This window comes from Pelophylax lessonae, assembly GCF_965119305.1.
Source record: "Pelophylax lessonae genome assembly, chromosome: 2".
NCBI lineage: Eukaryota > Metazoa > Chordata > Amphibia > Anura > Ranidae > Pelophylax > Pelophylax lessonae.
Genome location: NC_138769.1, coordinates 380,545,273 through 380,567,884, shown reverse-complemented (window position 1 = coordinate 380,567,884; position 22,612 = coordinate 380,545,273). Strand labels below are relative to the sequence as shown.

General features: G+C 42.6%; 1 protein-coding gene across 5 annotated transcripts in view; it reads left to right on the top strand.

The window, feature by feature from the left end:
- The first annotated feature begins 6,445 nt into the window (after nt 1-6,445).
- Nucleotides 6,446-22,612, top strand: part of BCAS3 (BCAS3 microtubule associated cell migration factor) — a 1,702,410-nt gene continuing 1,686,243 nt past the window's right edge. For all 5 annotated transcript variants that reach the window (XM_082245731.1, XM_082245733.1, XM_082245734.1 and 2 more), the window contains exon 1: nt 6,446-6,534. In XM_082245731.1, the coding sequence (XP_082101857.1) occupies nt 6,464-6,534 (71 nt within the window). In that variant the 5' untranslated portion in view covers nt 6,446-6,463. The remainder of the gene's footprint in view (nt 6,535-22,612) is intronic.

Sequence of the window (22,612 nt, the reverse complement as noted above, 5' to 3'; positions counted from 1 at the left end):
AAGTCCGAGATTGAGGCCGCCCAGACATGCTGAAAGTGGAGTAGACGTGCCCCCACCTGGCATGTCTGAACGGGCCCAATCTCAAAAAGACTTCGTGGTTTCCTGCCCAGAGGGGGCTGGTTTCCAGGATGACCTTCGGGAGGACGACTTGCCTCCTCTCCAATTTCTCTGAAAATCCCTACCGGGCTTGTAGGAGCGAGCATCTCTTGACCTCTCCGAGTATTGCCTCCTAGATTGATACTTCTTCTGGCCAAACAGGCGCCTATCTTGTGGTAGGAAACCCGATTTCCCCCCAGTGGCCTTCGCTATGGCGCTGTCTAATTTGTTGCCAAAGAGAGATGCACCCTCAAAGGGAATTTTACACCATGCCTGTTTGGAGGCTGGATCAGCAAGCCAGGGATGCAGCCACAAGGCCCACTTTGCGGTAACTGAAGACAGCATTGACCTGGACAAGAGCCGAAGGACATCGATGGAGGCTTCTCCCAGAAAAACAGATGCTAGTTTGAGCTCATGAACGGGAGAGTTCTCTACTGCTTCATCTGAGATGTTCCCTAGTTTGGCCTCAATATCAGATACCCAGATACCTCCATGGCTTTGGACATGGTTGCTAGTGCCATGACTGGTTTACAGGCTTCACCAGCTGTAACATAGACTCTCTTCAGATACAAGTCTATTTTCCTATCCAAGGGGTCCTTAAAGGAAACTGTGTCATCCAGGGGCAGTGTAACATGCTTTGCCAATCTTGTGACTGCAGCATCCACAAGGGGAGCAGATTCCAGGTGAGCCACATCTTCAGCTTTAAAAGGATAAAGCTTCACTAGCTTAGAGGATAGGAAAGATTTACTGTTCCATTTGCTCCATTCTTCAGTGATCACATCCTGCAGCTCAGTAAGGGAAGGGAAGTTGATGTGCTCCTTACCTAGGTGCTTGAAAAACTTCTGCTGCTTCTTTTGGGGAGACACAGGATCCTCCCATTTTAGAGCCTCCTTAATGGCTCTCATTAAGCGCGGAACTAGGGCGAACTCAAAGCCACCCACTGCCCCTTCCTCTTCAGAATCGCTTTCTGATGATCTCACAGAAGCAAGGCTCGGTTGAGAGGGACCCTGATCCTCAGGCGCTTCAACTGGAGAGCTGGTTGTGGCGGGACCATGTGCTGGAACAGTACCCCACTCCTTCAGGGACTGTTGTACCACCCTTTTCACCAGGGTTTCTAACTTACGGTCCTCGAACTCCCTCTCACCGGCTGCGCGAGTGAAGCATTGCTCGCAAAGGGACTTGTCCTCCGGGGGAAATGCGCCCCACAACCCCAACAAGCTCTCTGATCCGTGCGGTGACCATGACGGTGTGTATGGTGTCTGGAGGAGGAATTAGACCGCCTCCTCTGAAGCCTGCTCCCTGATGGAGACTCATGGCGTCTTGATCTGGAGGATGAACCTCTACGTGGTCTGACAGGGTCCCTATCCTGAGGTGCTCCAGACCTGGAAGAGCTGATGGAAAAAGAGAAGAATTTGGGGAGACACTGGATTTAGCCATGATCCAGGAACCAGCTAGCCCTCCCCTCGCCCCCCCCCCCTGAAAACGCCATCACCTACCTGTTATGAGAGGGCTGGCCACAGGAGAGCAATGACGCAGGTTCCATACTTCAGGCCAAAAAAACAGACTGATAAAGAAAGATAGCAGGAGACACAGGGAAGCTGCCGAAACGCCCACAGTACTTCCTAAGAGTACTGGGGTTTGACAGCTGTTTAAATTCCCCGCCGGAATGACGTCAGCGGTGACGCGATCGCGAGTGCGGGACCGGGATGCGTCCCTCCAATTGGCCAGGACAGCAGAGGAGGAAGAGGATGGCGTCTTGGAACGCAGGAAGCGTTCCAGCGCCATTGGGCCCTAAAATACCACTAGCACAAGAGAGAAACATGAAAAAAGACACAGAAAAGACATATACCGCTGCCATGAAGAGCTGCACAGATAGTCTTCAGACCCTGTCAGGGATATGCTAGCCAAGCTTCAGTCAACCGCAGAGAGCTGGGGGATTTCAAGTGTCACTCACCCGCCCGTGGCTGGGCCCTGGACACACAGACACCATCCAAACATCTTGAGGTGAGCCTGCCATAGAAAACATCCAATATGTAGGTCCTTGGAGGAGGCCAAAAAAGGAACACTGACTGTACCTGAGAGCTGAAATTTATGGGAGGGGGGTCCTATACCCTTGGAGTAGATGCAGGGTTAACCTACACGTAGGCTGCCATGGAGACTGTCAGGAAAACAGCATTGCACAATGGTGCAGTGGGGGGTGGTCATGGGTTTTAACCTAATTCGGGCTGACTAGTACAGTATACTTCACTGAAAGAAAATTTGAAAGAAGAGATTTCTAACTTGTGTGACCAGCTTTACAAGCTGCTTAAAGAGGAATTTCACCCTTATCTTAAAAATACAAAAAAAAAAAAAAAAAAAAAAAAAGGCACCTTTTTAGACATGTTTAGTACAGACAATCCTTGAACATATACTTATAAGTAATTGCAGTCCTTATTATTTTTCTCCATTCTTCTCATGGTGGCCATTTTAACTGAGGGCAGATTAATCCATCTCCCTTTACTTCCTGGGACTTTGGGTCAGCATCCTGGATCATATGACAGTGCATATCACCTGAGAGGGAAGGCACTGGTGATGTAGCCTTCCCAGGATGCATCTGTGAGGCCTTGGTTACATCACCAGTGCCACACTGAACCAGGAAGTAAAAAAAAAAGGCCTAGTTCACATTGATGCGATTTCCGATGCGACTTGGGTCACATGACAATGGAGGTAACATTACTTCCAATTGTGTCCATTCACATCATTGAAGCACAGCTATGATGTGACTTTGGGGAAGGGTTCTGTGCTACCTGTACTACTTTGTTCCGAAGCAGTGCGATTTTTGTGGTCAAAAGACTACATTGGAGGCATATCCTTTGAAGCTTTTGTTTGTGCGATTTGTGCTGGTTGTTAGAGCCAAAACAAAAGAACCAACCTAAAATAAACAGGCGTGCAGGTCGCAAAAAAAAAGTGTGCCCCCCCCCCCCCTATTTCATACCTGGCCCACTGGTCTGGTATGGATTTTAGGGGAAACTTCACAAAAGTAAAGATAAATGGTGCTCTCCCCCCCCCCCCCCCCCAAAATCTGAGCATGAAATCCAGTAGACCTGAAAAGGGAGGGGTCCAGCTTGGATCAATGTAAATATGCATGTTTATATTCATACCAGAGGGACTGCTTTCAGTGTGACAATCACTGTAGGGGTCACCACTCCTACAGTCATTGCCGCAATATTTCAAGCAGCTTCTCTTCTGCATAATGATCACAGGGGGTCGCTTGCTGGTCACAGCAAGTGGAAGTGGAAGAAAGGTGAGTATATTTTTCTTCAATAACAAGGTAAGTAAACAAAAAAAAAAAAATCGTAACTATCCATTTCTTTTGCAGGTGACCTAAAGCAAGCGGATGGCCCAAAATCGATTTTGTGGCCGGAACTCCGCTTTAAAATGAAAAAGGGGCTTTAGTTAGACTTTAATCTTAATTGCATACTTACAGCTGATCCCCATCAGTTCCACTGATACAAAGACCACATACACAGTGACAGATTAAAGCAAAAGCAACATAGTAACAAATTCAAACTCATCAATGGTAAAAACACAATTGTATCCATATTAAATGTTATGATGTGTACAGAAGGGAGATATGAGTTTTATAGCATTTCAGGCAGTGTTAATTTTAACATCCAACTCCAATTTAGTTTTAGTTAGTCTTTAGATTAAAATGCCATTTTAGTTATAGCCGTATTGTAGTCGAGTAAAATCTCCAGTACATTTTAGTCATCTAAAATTGTAATGGGTTTAGGTAAATTGTAATGCATTATTTAAGCATTTCATTAGAATTGCCAAACTCATTATATACTCCTGGAGTAAAAATCAGGTTATTATTTATGGTATTAAGGGTTGAACATGCACTACACACACAGATTTAGCTGTTGTGATATAACCTCTTTATAAATAAAACCAAGTTTTATAAACCAATATATTGCTTTATCACAAGCAGACCTACATCTTGAAAATATAAAAAAAAAAAAAACTTTAAACTTTATTGACTGTAATGCCATTGCACATATTACCTGAATAGATTGCCAACATTAAATATGAACAAAAAATAGCCTTTTTCTTAGGGCTCTTTCACACGGAGCGGACCGCATTGCCATCCGCTCCGCCGCTTTTTTTTTTTTCACGGAGCGGATGACACTTGTGTTATCCGCTCCGTATGTCCGCATATCATCCCATCCGTTTGCGGATGATATACGGACATAATGTAAGTCTATGGGCATTGCGGATGTCTGCGGATGACACCGCTGACATCCAATTTTGCTTCCTTTCCGTTTTTTGAACGGAGGAAAAATAGGGTTCTGTTCCGTTCCAAAAATCGGAACAGAACTGAAAGGAAGAAAATCAGATGTCAGCGGATGGGTTAGCTTTTATATTTAGTAGGGATTTAGCAGGAAATTTGTAAAATTAGCTGTGTTTTTATCTGCTAATAATGGTTTTAGTGTATTTTTAGGGAACATATTGTTTTGATAAACATTTTGCGCAAATCTCGTAGGACCTTAAAATTCAGTAGCACTTTTTTTTTCTACAGGTCATGTGCTTTCAGAACATATATGGTTTGGGGCGGGGGGGGGGGGGTGTCTTTCACAAATTCTTAAAGCTGTAAGGGAAATATTAAAACCTTCAGATCTTTAGAGAAATTTGTATATTTATACTTTTGCGTTTGTTCGATTTTTCACCATTTCTCAAAAAGGCGCAATTTAAAAGTTACAAATATTTGTCTTTTATTAACTCAATACAGGTTAATGCATTAATGGGAACACATGGTGTTCAAAAAGGTTGGGACTTTATATGAGGTGTGCACAGTGTATAATAGTAGTAATGATGGTACAAGAACCTGTGCTGGTAGGCACAAAGAAAGTAAATAAATTAACATGATGCGTTTATTAACAGATCCGTAGCGGGTAACACAGTATATCTGAGTAGAAAACACATATGAAAAAAGTTGATAAATTGTATAATGAAACAATACATGATAATCGAAGTGTTGAAATAATAATCCAGTACATAATAAATAATTAATAAAATAACATGATTTAATGTATGTATATATTGATGTAAATAATTTTCGGAAACAGATGATGGAATGTATGGTAGAGCTTGTAGTTGTAGGTTGCCTTCTAATGCTCAACGCATTTCGTGAAATAAATTCACGTCATCAGGAGCAGGCTTGGTCACAATGTCTGGAAGGGATATATATACAAAAGTGATACTGTATCCGAAAAAAAGGGGGGGAGAAAAAAGAAAATGTAACTAAGAAAACAAACTTACAATTAAATGTTGACTTTCAGTGAGGCTGCGAGTTGTCCAGCAGTATGTTCAGATGGGAACTGAGGGAGTGAGACCCATGCCCAGGCCAGAGCATAAGGCCCATGTAGGGGTTTAAAGGTCTTCATAAGGTTCTGAGAGAATTCAGTTGGTAGGCAGATAGAGCTCTATAAAGATATATATAGGTATATACTTGGGTTATCTATGCACATGTGCACACATGTTTATTCCATTTTCCTGACCCCTTGGTCTTGGGTCCTATCTTATTCCTTTGTATCACATATGGTTATTTTATAGATATAACCTTTGATATATATATATATCTATCTATATCTTTATAGAGCTCTATCTGCCTGTTAACTGAATTCTCTCAGACCCTTATGAAGACCTTTAAACCCCTACATGGGCCTTATGCTCTGGCCTGGGCATGGGTCTCGCTCCCTCAGTTCCCATCTGGACATACTGCTGGACAACTCGCAAGCCTCCATGTGTTCCCATTAATGCATATGCATATAGGGATGGAGACTCAATTGCACGAGTCTCATTTAAAGTCCCGTCATTCCCTTTATCCCCCTCTGCCTTCCCTCCCTCTTTTCCTCTTTTTATTCAATACAGGTTAAGATTTTATAATTTAGTAGGAATTGTGTAAACTTTGCTGTGTTTTTATCTGCCAATAATGATTTTAGTGTATTTTTAGCAAAAATATTGTTTTGATAAACATTTGCACAAATATCGTGGGGCCTTAAAAATGATTAACACCTTATTTTTATTCTATTGGTCCTGTGCTTTCAGAAAATATATGGTTTTGGGGGGTATTTTACAAACTCTGAAAGCTATAAGTGAAAAAGAAAAAGCCAATGGAAGAAATTCAAAAATGGTCCAACCAGAGTTTAAATGTAGAGCGCGCAGGGCTTGGCAGTAAATAGGTTAATGAATACGTAACTTGATTTAATGTATTGTTTATGTGTATACTTGGAGTTTAGTTTAAAGTTAAAATGTCCTCAAGTGATTTTTGTATTGAAAGTCATATCTGTTTTTCAGAGCCTGGTGTTTAGTCATCTGTAGTTTAGACATGACGACAGAATCTCCCCGGCGCCCAAGTCGTTGCACAGGTGGCGTGATGGTTCGACCACAGGCAGTCACGTGAGTTTTTTTTATTCATTTTTTTTTTTTTTTCTTGTGCATTGAAGGACACAGGATTCAGAGACATATGGGTTATACTATCATCTAAAAGTAGGAATTGGACATTGGCAAACAAAAACAAAACATTAACAGATCTTGTATAACCCGTCTCGTTCCCAGCCTGTTCCATTGTTTTTTTTTGTTTTTTTTGGTAGTGTCCTAGAGGGATGTATCATTGTAGTACATCTTGTCCTTCTGCCAACTTCCACCCCATGCATTTGCTTGCAATTCCTGACTGTCAAAATGGCAGTTCAGGGTTGCTGTGTAAAAACAGCAGCTATAATAGCTGCTGCATTAAAAAACAGACCATATGACACTTTTATGTGATAAATAAGGGGACTAAATACACCTGTACTTGCGCACAAACTGGAACTAGTAATATATTAAATGTGATAAAAAATACACCTACACTTGCGCACGGATTAGCGCTAGTGATTGATTTAAATATAAGAAAAGCAGCAGCTTAACAGATAAATAGTAGACCGCGCTCCAAGTGAACTTAAAATCAGATAAAATGATATGTAATTTATAGTGAAACACTGTGCTCAAAAAGTCCCATTATTTGTTGTGAATATAATTCAGACAAGTGTTCAAACTCCTCCAAGACCATCTATTCATATAAAATCCTCAGTGAATATGAATCCCTTCTCCACCGACCATCACATGCACAGGACACTCACCAGAAATATTTGACCCCCAGGTAGTCAAAATAAGCATAGACAATACTCCATGGACCTCTGGAAAATATTCTTAGTACCATTACAGAATCTCAGGGTACAGTGTGGGTAGAAAGAAAGATTGGATATACTATACCATGAGAAGCCTATCTTTCTTTCTACCCACACTGTACCCTGAGATTCTGTAACGGTACTAAGAACATTTTCCTGAGGTCCATGGAGTATTTTCTATGCTGATTTTGACTACCTGTAATGGGGGTCAACTATTTCTGGTGAGTGTCCTGTGCATGTGATTGTCGGTGGAGAAGGAATTCTCATTCACTGAGGATTTTATATGAATGGATGGTATTGGAGGAGTTTGAACACTGGTCTGGGATTGTACTCACAACAAATATTGGGACTTTTCGAGCAGTGTTTTACTATAATTTACATATAATTTTATCTTATTTCAAGTTCACTTGGAGCGCGGTCTACTATTAATTTATTCATATGACACCGTTGTTTTGTATGCACTCTGTTTGTTTCATTCATCTGCAAAGGAATGAGCTTTGTATATCTGAATATAGCTGTATATGAAAATGAAACCAAAAACTGTGATAAACATGTGAAATAACGTTACAATATATCACTATTAATGTCCAAAATAATCTGTGATGTTTATATCTACCTATTCAATGGGAGGGCATATTTTACCTGCTTTTCAATAAAACGGTTTTAAAATATGCACTTACATTGAATATGTAGATAAAAACCATGAACAAACACTGTGTTGGAGTGGAGACTGTCAATTTACTGCTGGAAGCCCAGGATTGCTCACCCACATGAAAATCAACCGGGGATGGATCAGATGCAGGTAGCCCTCACAGTTAGTGGATCAGATGCAGGTAGCCCTCACAGTTAGTCTCACACTCCCTTGGATCACTGTAACTCCACCCAACATGTTTCGTCAGTATGACATCAGGGGTACAGGGATATAACATTTTCAATAAAATAATTTTTAGCAGTAAGCACTATGAAATATATTTTTTCGTCTTTGAGCCTCGGGTACACACAGCGCTGCAGAGATGAGTTAATTTTCGGTGGTTGATTAATCCATGTGGCACGGAGTTGTTTTGGAAGGGGTGGGAGAGAGCCTCCATTATCTTTGGGTGCATCCAAGAATCTATCTGCTCATGCTCGTTTGACCTTTCATAATGGAGGTCAAACCATAAGGCGAGAGCACATCCTGAGGCGATTGCTGATGAAGGTTTTGACTGAGGAGATTGCTTTACTATTAATACAGCATATTTTCAGGACTTTATTACATATACACCATTTTTTTAGTCTTTTATATTTGGACTTTATCACTGACCATTTTGGATGATATCTGGCTATATAGGTATGATTGTACTTGTTAATCACAAGATTTTTAGCTCTTTTGTGTGGACTTCACAGATTTTAAACATTACTAATGAAATATTGTAACATTGTTATTTCACTGGTTTATTAGAGTGGTTTATATCATTTGCAGTTGCTGTACACTGCATATAGTGTCTACAGAGGCAGAGTTTCAGGCAGGTGCTGGGTCCAGAGAGAGGGAGCAAGGAGAGCTGGAGGTGCAGACAGGGAGGCAGCTGGACAATGGGAGGCAGAGTATAACTCCTGAAGGCCTGACCATAGGTTCTCGCAGACACAGGTGTAGCATCCAGGGGGCTGGCAGCAAGAGATGTGTTTCCTGTTCCCCCCATCCCAGGTAGTTATTCCTAAGCTAGGACACAATCCTGTGACCCAGGCAATCTGATGCTTAACATCAGATTGCCTCGTCAACAGGCTTTGCCCCCGCACAGCCACATCAGGCAGATGGCCGTGGGTGAGCTTCTTGTTTCCAGTGGGGCCTGCTAGGTTGTCTGTGGCCTGCATGAGGAGATCCACACACTGGCCACAGCAGGGGATCTGATAGCCTGAAAGAAACTGTATGAGGTGCCAGGTGTTGGCTGCATGCCCCCCGAATGTATTAGTGTGAGGTGATGTTAGACATGCAAGTGGGAAGCCGGGGTGCTGTGACACATTCCCTTACCTGTTATTTTACTGCATTTTTTTTCTAATTTTCTTTACAATCTTATTTTATTGAGAAAATAGAAATATAGAAAAAAGGCAAAGACTCCTACAGAAACCATCCTGAATACTACAAAACATAGTGTGATGGGAATATAAGTACCAACCATTCAAATATCAAGCAAACAACTTTTAACTGCATTGAATAGTTTCAGCTTGCATATCATATATGTATATTTATAGTAAAGCAAGCTCATATCATAAATATACAGTAGGGATCAAAGGTTTGGGCACCCCAGGTAAAAATTAGTATTAATGTGCATAAAGAAGCCAAGGAAAGATGGAAAAATCTCCAAAAGGCATCAAATTACAGATTAGACATTCTTATAATATGTCAACAAAAGTTAGATTTTATTTCCATCATTGACACTTTCAAAATTACAGAAAACACAAAAATGGCGTCTGCAAAATTTTGGGCACCCTGCAGAATTTCTTAGCATGCACTACCCCCTTTGCAAGGCAGAAACCTGCCAGTGTCATGGATTGTTCTCAATCATCGTCTGGGAAAACCAAGTGATGTCAATCTCAAAGGTTTTAAATGCCCAGACTCATCTGACCTTGCCCCAACAATCAGCACCATGGGATCTTCTAAGCAGTCGTCTAGAAAACTGAAACTGAAAATAGCTGACGCTCACAAAGCTGGAGAAGGCTATAAGAAGGTAGCAAAGCGTTTTCAGATGTCAATATCCTCTGTTCGGAATGTAATTAAGAAATGGCAGTCATCAAGAACAGTGGAAGTTAATGCAAGATCTGGAAGACCAAGAAAAATATCAGACAGAACAGCTCACAGGATTGTGAGAAAAACAATTCAAAACCCACGTTTGACTGCACAATCCCTCCAGAAACATCTGGCAGACACTGGAGTTGTGGTAAACTATTCCACTATAAAGAGATACTTGTACAAATATGGTCTTCATGGAAGAGTCATCAGAAGAAAACCTCTTCTACGTCCTCACCACAAAAATCAGCGTTTGAACTTTGCAAATGAACATATAGACAAGCCTGATCCATTTTGGAAACAAGTTCTGTTGACCTATGAGGTTAAAATTGAACTGAGCAAAGGTACGTTTGGAGAAGAAGGGGCACATAATTTAATGAAAAGAACCTCTGTCCAACTGTTAAGCATGGGATGGATCAATCATGCTTTGGGGTTGTATTGCAGCCAGTGGCACAGGGAACATCTCACGAGTAGAAGGAAAAATGGATTCAATAAAATTTCAGCAAATTTTGGATGGTAACTTGATGCCATCTGTGAAAAAGCTGAAGTTAAAGAGAGGATGGCTTCTACAAATGGATAATGATCCTAAACACACCTCGAAATCCACGGGGGATTACATCAAGAGGTGGCCTTCACAATCTCCTGACCTCAACATAATTGAAAATCTATGGATAGACCTTAAAAGAGCAGTGCGTGACAGACAGCCCAGAAATCTCAAAGAACTGGATGACTTTTGTAAGGAAGAATGGGAAAAGATACCTCAAACAAGAATTTAAAGACTTTTGGCTGGCTACAAAAAGCGTTTACAAGCTGTGATACTTGCCAAAGGGAGCAGTACAAGATATTAACTCTGCAGGGTGCCCAAACTTTTGCAGACGCCATTTTTTTGTTTTCTGTTATTTTGAAAGTGTAAGTGATGGAAATAAAATATAACTTTTGTTGACATATTATAAGAATGTCTAATCTGTAATTTGATGCCTTTTGGAGATTTTTCCATCTTTCCTTGGCTTCTTTATGCACATTAATACAAATTTTTACCTGGGGTGCCCAAACTTTCGATCCCCACTGTAGTCCAAAGACTTTATGCTTCACCGAATATATATCAGAGAGCCAAGTTTACCATGTTAGTATGTCAAGACAACTTAGTTACCTTAAGCCCCGTACACACGTACCGATGGTCGGCTTACAAATGTTCCTCTTTTCTCCCCGGGATGTCGGTGTCTGCTGAAAAGTGCAAAGACAGCACAAGGACAGCACAAGAATTTTGTCCGCCGACTGCAGAAGTGATGTCATGTAATGGTTAACTTTCCCTGTGTTTTCTATTTTCTGAGCATGCCCAGTCTTGCAAATCTGCGGTCTGTCGGCCGAATTGTGTACTGACAGGCGAACAATCGTCCGTTCTGGTGTCGGCATACAAAAATTTTCATGTTTGCACGAAAGACTTTTGTCCGCGGATTGTGCGCAGACATCTGTCGGAGGCACCATACTAACACGCGTACAATCGGCAGATCCTTCGTCCACCGACGTTTGTATGCCGACGATCGGTACGTGTGTACGGGCCTTTACTCAATTGATGAAACATTCGAACTACAAAAAAAATGGGATGATATCCCATAGCTTAAATTCAATAGGGCCCTTGTCCTTCAGAAATGGAACAAAAGAAACTAAACAGATTTACAGAAAGATAGAAAACAAAAAAAAAAAGACACACTGAAAACAAAAGAGAATGTACAGGGAAAGTACGCAGAAAGTACGCACTCCTTAGTCTCCCACAGTGCTTTAAGTGGCCCAAAAGAGGTGCCGGTACTCTATTATAGCCTATAAATTTTGTCGCCCCCCATCCCCCCCCCACCCCACATCAGGGTCCCCACAGAGCACCCCCCCCTGGGCTGGGCTGGGACTCCGGAGCAGGGGGACTCACTGGTGGTGACTGGTCTGGCTCTGGAGTGGGAAATATTCTTGGGGGGGGGGGGGGCAATTGAGGGCGCAGATGTCCAAAATGAGCGTGCTGGTACGCTAAGGCGCACGGAGAGGTGGCGGTATGCTCAAGAGCCATATTTGGAAGTGGCGGTATTGAGTACCAGTGCATACCAGCCCACTTAAAGCACTGGTCTCCCATCAACAGATGGATCGGTGGCCCAGTCAATAAAGTCAGCCCAATCCCGAAATTTTCTCAAATTTTCTAACCATTTATATTTAAACTTTTTTTTTGTTGTGTTCATTGTTTGTTTTGTATCTCAATTTTTGTGTCATTTGAAATTGGATTACAAAAAAAAAACAAAAACCCGAGACTTGCCCGAGGTTGCCGACTGCTCACAGTATATTTACTGCGGCAGTCAGCCCCGGCCAGGCAGAGTGACGTAGGTCTACGTCGCTCGCCTGTCACTCCTTTTAGAGCCAATAGCGGGCGCCCGCCAAGGCGCGCGCCCGCCTCGGCTCGTTCACAGAGGAGTGCGGGCGTGTGACCGGCGGACCCGATGTCCGCCGGTCACACTACGATCGCCGGTACAGCGGGAGAAAGACAGCGGCTTATGTAAACAAGCCGCCTGTCATTCTCCCCTGTGTAAAAATGAAGATCAGACGGTTCTACTATGTAGAACCGTTGATCTTTGTTTTTACACTAGGAGACCTGTCCCCCTACAGTTAGAATCACGCCCCTAGGACACACTTAACCCCTCCCTGTCCAATACAGTTAACCCCTTCCCTGCCAGTGTCATTTTTCCCACTCAGCAGCGGGGAAGCCGATGCACGGGTCAGGCGGCTTTGATCGCTCCCCGCTGAAAGAGAAGGACGGTCAGCTGTTGTAAACACAGCTGACCGTTCTTCTCCCTGCAATGACCATAGAGCCCATTTGATCCTTCTATATAGGATCACATGTCTCTATGGTCATTTCAGAAGCCACGCCCCCCCCCCCACAGTTAGAATCACTCCCCTAGGGTCGCTTTTAACCCCTTGATCACCTATACTGTTAACCCCTTCCCTGCCAGTGTCATTATTACAGTAACAGTGCATATATATAGCACTGATTACTGCAGTAATGTCACTGGTACCCCCAAAAGTGTCAAAAATGTCAGTCAAGGGTCCGATCTGTCCGCCGCAATGTCGCAGTACCGCAAAAAAAATCGCAGATCGCCGCCATTACTCGTTAAAAAAAAAACACCAAAAATGACCAAAATCTTTCCCTTTGTTAGGAAACGCGATAACTTTTGCGCAAACCAATCAAAATACGCTTTTTGCGATTTTTTTTTTTTTTTACCAAACATATGTAGCGTAAAACAATTTGGCCGAAAATGTTAAAAAATTTTGATTTTTACATTTTTTTGGGGGGAATTTCTTATAAAAAAAAGTGAAAAATATTGTTATTTTTGCAAAAATTACGCTCTTTTTTTGTTTATAGCACATGATCAAAAAATCGCACAGGTGATCAAATACCACCAAAAGAAAGCTCTGTTTGTGGGAAAAAATGGACGTGAAATTCGTTTAAGTACAGCGTCGAACGACCACGCAATTGTCCGTCAAAGTCACGCAGTAAAAAATCGCAAAAAAACCCCTGGTCAGGAAGGGGGTAAAATCTTCCGGGGCTTAAGTGGTTAAAATCACTTTAAGTAATACGTATGTATTGCATGTTGATTAAATCATTTCACTACCCCAAAAGTAGCTGTTTGACTGACAGCAGACCAACCTTTGTTTGTATGTGTACTATCACTTATGTCCGATCTTTACATACCAGTGTAAGTTTGCTCACACCATCTGCAGAGCCCTGCATTTTTCTGCACCAGGAAAATGCAGGTCCCTGCAATACACGTGAAAAACAATTGTTTTCTATGTGTCTCATTAACACCAAAATGCAGGTGTGATGTGCGGTGCAGAATTATGCAGCATATCTGGAGGAAACTGACAGCATCACTCTGCACTCCATGTGACAGGCAATGGGGAGAAGAGCAGAGCGGTGCCGTGTGTCCCAATTGCAGCTCCACAGATAAAGAGGGGCAGCAGGAAGAAACATTTACTATGCTTCAGTTAATGAATGAACAGGAACCTCTGTATAGCGCCTCCTGCTCATTCATTCTGCAGTGCAGCTGAGGCTGCAGAGAAAGGGATTGAGAAATATTTCACCAAAGCATTTGACACGCATTTTTGACACCTGCCCTGCCAACCCCCCCCCCCTTTTAAGCTGCAATAGACAGTGAATGGTCGAGATGCTTCACACCCATGGCAAAGGCAGCCCGACACACATTCAAGTCAACGGAGAGGTGGTTGCAGCGTGTTTGTCGGCAAATAATGGGGTTAAAACAGGTGGTGAGGAGGTGTCGCATTGCTTCCTCACCGTTTGTCAGTAGCCTCTGGAGCAGGATTCGAAGGCAAAAATTAGGGCTCATCCATTCACACAGGTTCTCTGGCCCGCGCAGTGCGCATGAGCAGTTTGTTTGTGTGGCTGGGACGATCTATTATTCTATGAGGATGCAGCGGATGTACTAACACAGTCACGGTCCTGATTTGACAAGTGTGGATGTGCAGGTGAATGGCACTGAATGCACACTGTCTGTGTTTCGGGTGTACACGTGCACCCATGCACCTGTCAAATTAGGACATGCGGTTGTGTTTGTACAGCTGCTGCATCCCTATAGCATAACAGACTGCCTAACCACAGCTCCAGCCACAAAAAAAAGAAGAAGGGGGAAACAAATGCATATCCACACTATACCGGCCACATGGCCGATGTGAATGAGCCCCAAGACCTCATTCACACACAGAGCTTTATTTAGTAACTCAATACAGTTTTAGCTGTTAGATTTAGCAGGATTTTTGTAAGGTATGTTGTGTTTGTGTCTAATGATTTTGGTGTATTTTATTGCGAACATATTGTTATAAAATTTTCAAGAGAAGGGGGGGTAGACTGTACAGGGCCCCCCAATTTCTAATAGCAGCTCTACCCAGTTTCTCCATCTACCAAGTCCTCTTATGGAGGCCTCTGATGGGGAGACTCTGATGGCTACTATGATGTAAAGGGGGCTCTGATGGGGGGACTATAATGCAAAGGGGATTCTGATTAGGACTAGGATATAAAGAAAGGCACTGATGAAGCCTGTGATACAAGGGAAAGGTCACGGTCAGGAGTCTGGTTTAGAGACCAGTAGAGGGACTCCCATTGACCAGCAGGGTTGGTATATAAGCATGTCACTCTGGCAAATAACACAGACTCACCTGAGGTGCGAAGTCTTAAGTCCTCAGTTCACCAGAGCTCCCGATGGTGGAGATGGGTTTTAGCTGCGTGTTAGTACCAGTTTGCGGTCCTCTGGATCGCCCCACCAGGAGGTGAGCAAGCCAGGATCCAGTAACGGATATAGCAGGTGGGGATCAAACAGAAGCATAGTCCGGAAACAAGCCAAAGGTTTGTAGCAAGCAGTGGTCATTTTGTCGACTAAAATAATACATTTTTAGTCGACTAAAATAATTCAGATGACTAAAATACGACTAAAAGGGAATTTTGGTCAAAAGACTGACTAAAACTAAATTGTAAGATACAGACCGCAGCAGGAAAGGCAAAAGAAAAATACTGGCTGGAGAGCACAGTAATCTGGCAAGCAGGAAATGTAGAGAAATGGTTTAAATCAGGAAGTTCATGGATGGAGCAAAGAGTTCAAGGTTCAGCAGAAGACGAGGCAGGGTTGTCCAATGAATCAGATGGGGTGCTGTCCAGCATCTCCGGTAGCTCAGCAAGAAGAGTCATTGCCAGATACAGCAGAGGTCCCAGGTTCAAGTCTAGGCCCTGACTTTGATAGGGACTATAACATAAAGGGAGGCTCTGCAATATGGCTAGCAATAAATTGTCCAAACTGTTCTCTTCTCTCTCCACAAATGGGAAAAGAAAGTGATGTCACAGGATGCGGTGTAAATCTGTGCATAAAAAAAAAAAAAAAATAAAAAATGAATGTCAATGTGCATAAAAACTTGTCCATCAGTTTTTTTGCATGTATGGTGTGAATGAGGCCTAATGGTTTTAATTCTGCTACATTGGCTGACTTTTATGTCTATTCCTGGTAAGGGTGAACATCATACTGTATATAAAATTGCAGCAGATACTTTGTATAGGTGTTTGTATTTGCATAGTTTTGTGAATTACACACTTTGCAGAGAAATGCTGATGCTTTAAAGCAATGGAGAAATACAACCTGAGGTTTAAACTGCGCAAGGATCATCTGCATTAAACACTACACCAACTCTTATGGTGAACTCTTCTAATGCATCACAGGCAAAAAGTTTGGCGCAGAGTCCACCTCAGCTAGAAATAACTATAGCTTACTAAATTATAAGTTGATAACACCGTATGCATGAAATTCATGACAGATTGGTTTATGTAGTAGATACCACAGAATACCTTGAGAGGTCTAGTGGCACCCCTGCCTCGACTGGTCAGGGTTGTTTTGGTGTTAAAAAGGAACCTACTCAATATTTGGTGGGTGTTCATTAGGTTATGGCTGATTGACGTAAAATATAATCCTGACCACTACTCTGTAGACTGAACTGTATAAGACATAATCATGACCACTGCATTCTATACACTGGACCGTATATGGTATACTCCAAAACATTGCACTCTAAGCACTGCAGGGAGAATAAGAACATAAAGAAAAACACATACTGTACTGCAGGTGATAAAGTATATGCTGTGAACCATCACCTTGTATATCTCTCGCTCTCTCTCTCTCTCTCTCTCACACACACACACACCTGTTCTCAATGGGGAAAAATATCATGCTGAATACGGATATGGACAGGGTAATGTCTTAGGAAGGAAAGGATGCCACATTGATGGAAATTCACAATTATCAACCTACAGGGGGCTGAATTTAAAGACATCCCAAAAATCAAAGTGAAAAAAAAAAAATGATACAGCATACAGGCTAGTCCATTTTGCTGAGATTTCATTGCAGCAACTCAAAGGGGTAATCCAGTAGTTTTATGCATGCCTGAAGTTGGGGTATTCTCCTAATGAAACAACGGATGGTGTCCTGGGGTATTTCCTCCCAGATCTGGACCAGGGCATCACTGAGCTCCTAAACAGACTGAGGTACAAACTGGCGGTGTCAGATGGACCAAAACATAATAATGTCAGAGAGGTGTTTTATTGGATTTAGGTCAGGCAAGCATGGGGGCCATTCAATGGTATAATCTCCTTCATCCTCCAGAAACTGGCTGCATACTCTCACCACATGGGGCCGGGCATTGTTGTGCACCAGGAGGAACCCAAGACCCACTGCACCAGCGTAGGTTCTGACAATGGGTCCAAAGATTTTCTCCCGATACCTAATGGCAGTAAGGGTGCCATTGTCTACCTGTAGAGGTTTGTGTGTCCCTCCATGGATATGCCTCCCCAGACCATCACTGACCCACTACCAAACCAGTCATGCTGAATGATGTTACAGGCAGCATAACATTCTTCATGGCTTCTCCAGACCCTTTCACATCTGTCACGTGTGCTCAGGGTGAACCTACTCTTATCTGTGAAAAGCACAGGGCACCAGTGGCGGACCTGCCAATTCCGGTGTTCAATGGCAAATGCCAATCAAACTCCTCGGTGCCCACATGAAGTTGGTTTTTGATGGATTGGTCAGAGACATTCACACCAGTGGCCTGCTGGAGGTCCTTTTTGTAGGGCTCTGGGAGTGCTCATCCTGTTCCTCCTTGCACAAGGGAGCAGATACTGGTCCTGTTGATGGGTTAATGACCTTCTACAGCCCTGTCCAGCTCTCCTAGAGTAACTTCTCCATGTTCTTGAGACTCTTCTGGGAGACACAGCAAACCTTCTGGCAATGGCACTTATTGATGTGCCATCCTGGAGGAGTTGGACTGCCTGTGCTAACTCTATAGGGTCCAGGTATCGCCTCACTATCAACACTGACCCTAGCCAAATGCCTAACTAGTAAAAAAACTGTCAGAAAAGAGGAGTATAGAAAACAAATGTCAGTGACCACCACCTGTAAAACCATTCCTGTTTTGGAGGTTGTCTCATTGGTGCCCATCTAGCGTACCTGTTAATTTCATTAACACCAAAGCAGCTGAAACTGATTAACAACCCCCTCTGCTACTTAACTGACCATATCAATATCTAAGGAGTTCAGTTGACTTAATGCTATACTCTAAAAAGTGTTCCTTTACATTTTTGAGCAGTGTACAAACACACATTCATCTAAAACCGTTAGAATATCATCAAAAGGGTAATTTATTTCAGTAATTTAATTCAAAGTGAAACTCAGTTATTATATAGATTTATTACATACAGAATGATAGATTTCATACTTTTCTTTCTTTTAACTTTGATGATTATGGCTTAGCTAGTTAAAACCCAAAATGAAGTATCTCAGAACATTTGATTAATACATAAGATTAATAATAAAAAAAAAAGAAAAAGATTTTTAAATACAGAAATGTTGGCTTACTGAAAAGTATGCATATTTATTTTGCATTAATTACTGCATCAATGAGGTGTGGCATGGGGGCGATCAGCCTATGGCACTTCTGAGGTGTTATGGAAGCCCAGGTTGTTTTGATAGTGGCCTCTCAGCTCCTCTCCATTGTTGGGTCTGGTGTCTCTCATCTCCCTCTTGACAATACCCCACTGAATCTCTACGGGATTTAGGTCAGGTGAATTTACTGGCCAATCAAGCACAGAGATACCATTATCTATAAACCAGGTATTGGTACTTTTGGCAGTGTGAGCAGGTGCCAAGTCCTGCTGGAAAATGAAATTGGCATCTCCATAAAGCTGATCAGCCGAGGGAAGCATGAAGTGCTCTAGAATTTCCTGGTAGAGGGCTGCGCTGACTTTGTACCTGATAAAACACAGTGGACCAACACCAGCAGATGACATGGCTCCCCAAATCATCACGGACTGTGGAAAATGTTGCATTTAATTTGGAACTCTGCTGGTTACCGTCTCTGTTTACATCACATGATCAGCTGTCATTTTTATGCTGAACAGCATTATTATAGTCCGGTCCATAAATATTGGGACATCGACACAATTCTAAACTTTTTGGCTCTTTACACCACCACGATGGATTTGAAATGAAACAAACACGATGTGCTTTAATTGCAGACTTTCAGCTTTAATTTGAGGGTATTTACATCCAAATCAGGTGAACGATATAGGAATTACAACAGTTTGTATATGTGCCTCCTACTTTTTAAGGGACCAAACGTAATGGGACAGATTAACAATCATAAACTTTCACTTTTTAATACTTGGTTGCAAATCCTTTGCAGTCAATTACAGCCTGAAGTCTGGAACGCATAGACATCACCAGACGCTGGGTTTCATCCCTGGTGATGCTCTGCCAGGCCTCTACTGCAACTGTCTTCAGTTCCTGCTTGTTCTTGGGGCATTTTCCATTCAGTTTTGTCTTCAGCAAGTGAAATGCATGCTCAATCGGATTCAAGTCAGGTGATTGACTTGTCCATTGCATAACATTCCACTTCTTTCCCTTAAACTCTTTGGTTGCTTTCGCAGTATGCTTCGGGTCATTGTCCATCTGCATTGTGAAGCGCCGTCCAATGAGTTCTGAAGCATTTGGCTGAATATGAGCAGATAATATTGCCCGAAACACTTCAGAATTCATCCTGCTGCTTTTGTCAGCAGTCACATCATCAATAAATACAAGAGAACCAGTTCCATTGGCAGCCATACATGCCCACGCCATGACACTACCACCACCATGCTTCACTGATGAGGTGGTATGCTTTGGAGCATGAGCAATTCCTTTCCTTCTCCATACTCTTCTCTTCCCATCACTCTGGTACAAGTTGATCTTGGTCTCATCTGTCCATAGGATGTTGTTCCAGGACTTAAAAGGCTTTTTTAGATGTTGGCAAACTCTAATCTGGCCTTCCTGTTTTTGAGGCTCACCAATGGTTTACATCTTGTGGTGAACCCTCTGTATTCACTCTGGTGAAGTCTTCTCTTGATTTTTGACTTTGACACACATACACCTACCTCCTGGAGAGTGTTCTTGATCTGGCCAACTGTTGTGAAGGGTGTTCTCTTCACCAGGGAAAGAATTCTTCGGTCATCCACCACAGTTGTTTTCCATGGTCTTCCGGGTCTTGGTGTTGCTGAGCTCACCGGTGCGTTCTTTCTTTTTAAGGATGTTCCAAACCGTTGATTTGGCCACACCTAATGTTTTTGCTATCTCTCTGATGGGTTTGTTTTGTTTTGTTTTTTCAGTGTAATGATGGCTTGTTTCACTGATGGTGACATTTCTTTGGATCTCATATTGAGAGTTGACAGCAACAGATTCCAAATGCAAATAGCACACTTGAAATTAACACTGGACATTTTATCTGCTCCTTGTAAATGGGATAATGAGGAAATAACACACCTGGCGATGGAACAGCTGAGCAGCCAATTGTCCCATTACTTTTGGTCCCTTAAAAAGTGGGAGGCACATATACAAACTGTTGTAATTCCTACACCTATCATCTGATTTGGATGTAAATACCCTCAAATTAAAGCTGAAAGTCTGCAGTTAACCACTTTACCACCGGAGGATTCGGCGCTGTGCGACTTTAACTGACAATTACCCAAACAAAATTTACGTCCTTTTTTTCCCACAAACAGAGCTTTCTTTTGGTGGTATTTGATCACCTGTGCGATTTTTACTTTTTGCGCTATAAACAAAAAAAGAGCGTTTATTTTGAAAAAATAACAATATTTTTAACATTTATTTTATATGAAATTCCCCCCCAAAAAATGTAAAAATCAATTTTTTTTTAAATTTTTGGCCAATTTGTTTTCTGCTACCTATGTTTGGTAAAAAAAAATCACAATAAGCGTATTTTGATTGGTTTGCGCAAAGGTTATTGCGTTTACTAACTAAGGGAAAGATTTCTGTCATTTTTGGTGTTTTTTTTTTAACGAGTAATGGCGGCGATCTGCAATTTTTTTTTTTGCGGGACTGCGACATTGCGGCGGACAGATCGGACCCTTGACTGACATTTTTGACACTTTTGGGGGTACCAGTGACATTACTGCAGTAATCAGTACTATATATATGCGCTGTTACTGTAAAAATGACACTGGCAGGGAAGGGGTTAATTTTATTGGAGAGGGAGGGGTAAAATGTATGCCTGGTGCTTACTAACGTGTGTGGGGGGAGGTGACTGAGTGAGTCAGGGACAGATCGCATGTTCAGCTATGCTGAACCATGCTATCTGTCCCTGCCTGTCACTTAGGAGATCCGCCTGCTCTGTTTACACAAGCTGGTGGATCTCCACACTCGATTCCACGACGATCGGGGAAGAGCAGCGGCGATCGCCGCCGCTCCTCCCCTGGCCCGACTCCCGCTGTGACTGAAAACAGCGGAAGCGCGCGCCGCCTACAGGGGGAGGAGTTCAGCGACATAGGTCTACGTCGCTGGACGATAACGAGCCACATTGCTACAGTAGCAGCAATGTGAGCAGACGTCAAGTGGTTAAAGCACACCTTGTTTGTTTCATTTCAAATCCATTGTGGTGGTGTATAGAACCACAAAGATTAGAATTGTGTCGATGTCCCAATATTTATGGACCTGACTGTATTTCTCATTTCTAATTTTTGGCTAAAGTCCTCCCTTAAATAAAAAAAAAAATGAATGGAAGCAATCCTAACAAGTGTGGGAGGTCAGCTTCAAGTAGAGAGTTCTCAGAGAGTAGTCCAGCCTTGTATAAGGTTCAGGGCTTCCTGCCCATGTTTATTTGGTCAGCATATACAGCAAACAGAAAAGGATTCCCGCACAGGGGTAGAAAATAAAGTCCCAAAGCAAAGGTCCATCAAAACAAATGTGAGCCTCCTGGCTAATAATTAGACCTCACTGTGTCTGCTCCAGTCCTGCAGACAGGTTCCCTCACAGCCTGCTCTCTCAGCACCAACCCTGATTAACCAAGGGAAGGCAAATTATACCCCAGGTGAGGGGGGTGGGGGGTTGGTAAGGTGTGGTCAGTGCTTAACCCCTAGCATCCTGCTACAGATCTCTATTTACCTCATAAACCTCAAAATTCAAAAACTCCAAATGTGCCAGATACACACCATCTTATCTACCACTGACAGGGGCTCTCTGTCACACAAGTTACTAATAATTTGCAACTGTGGGCGATTCACTGAAAGGTTCCTAAAACACGCTAGCTTTATAGTCAAGTCTAAAGACAGAATAGGCTTGGTTAACTCTATGATCTGCATGTGAATCACACAGAAACCGCACCACATTCCTGTGCAGTTCGCATGGGATTTAGTGCAGTGTGATTTGAATAGGCTCAAATCACTCCGTAGCACATCAAAGACTTGCATGCACCTTTGTTTGGGCCGCATCGCAATTGCATTGTATGGTTGTTTTGTACCATGTGATCTGTTGCAGGCAAATACATTGCGTTTGCGAGCCGTGTTTTGGCTGTGCTGTGTTAACTTTGTATTTTAGCCAGGTGGGAAAGGCATCAAACCTGGAAGCTGGTGTGTATTTGCACAATGAAGTGTCTGTGTTTTGGGAAACCAATTGCATCTGAAGATAAACTAATAAAT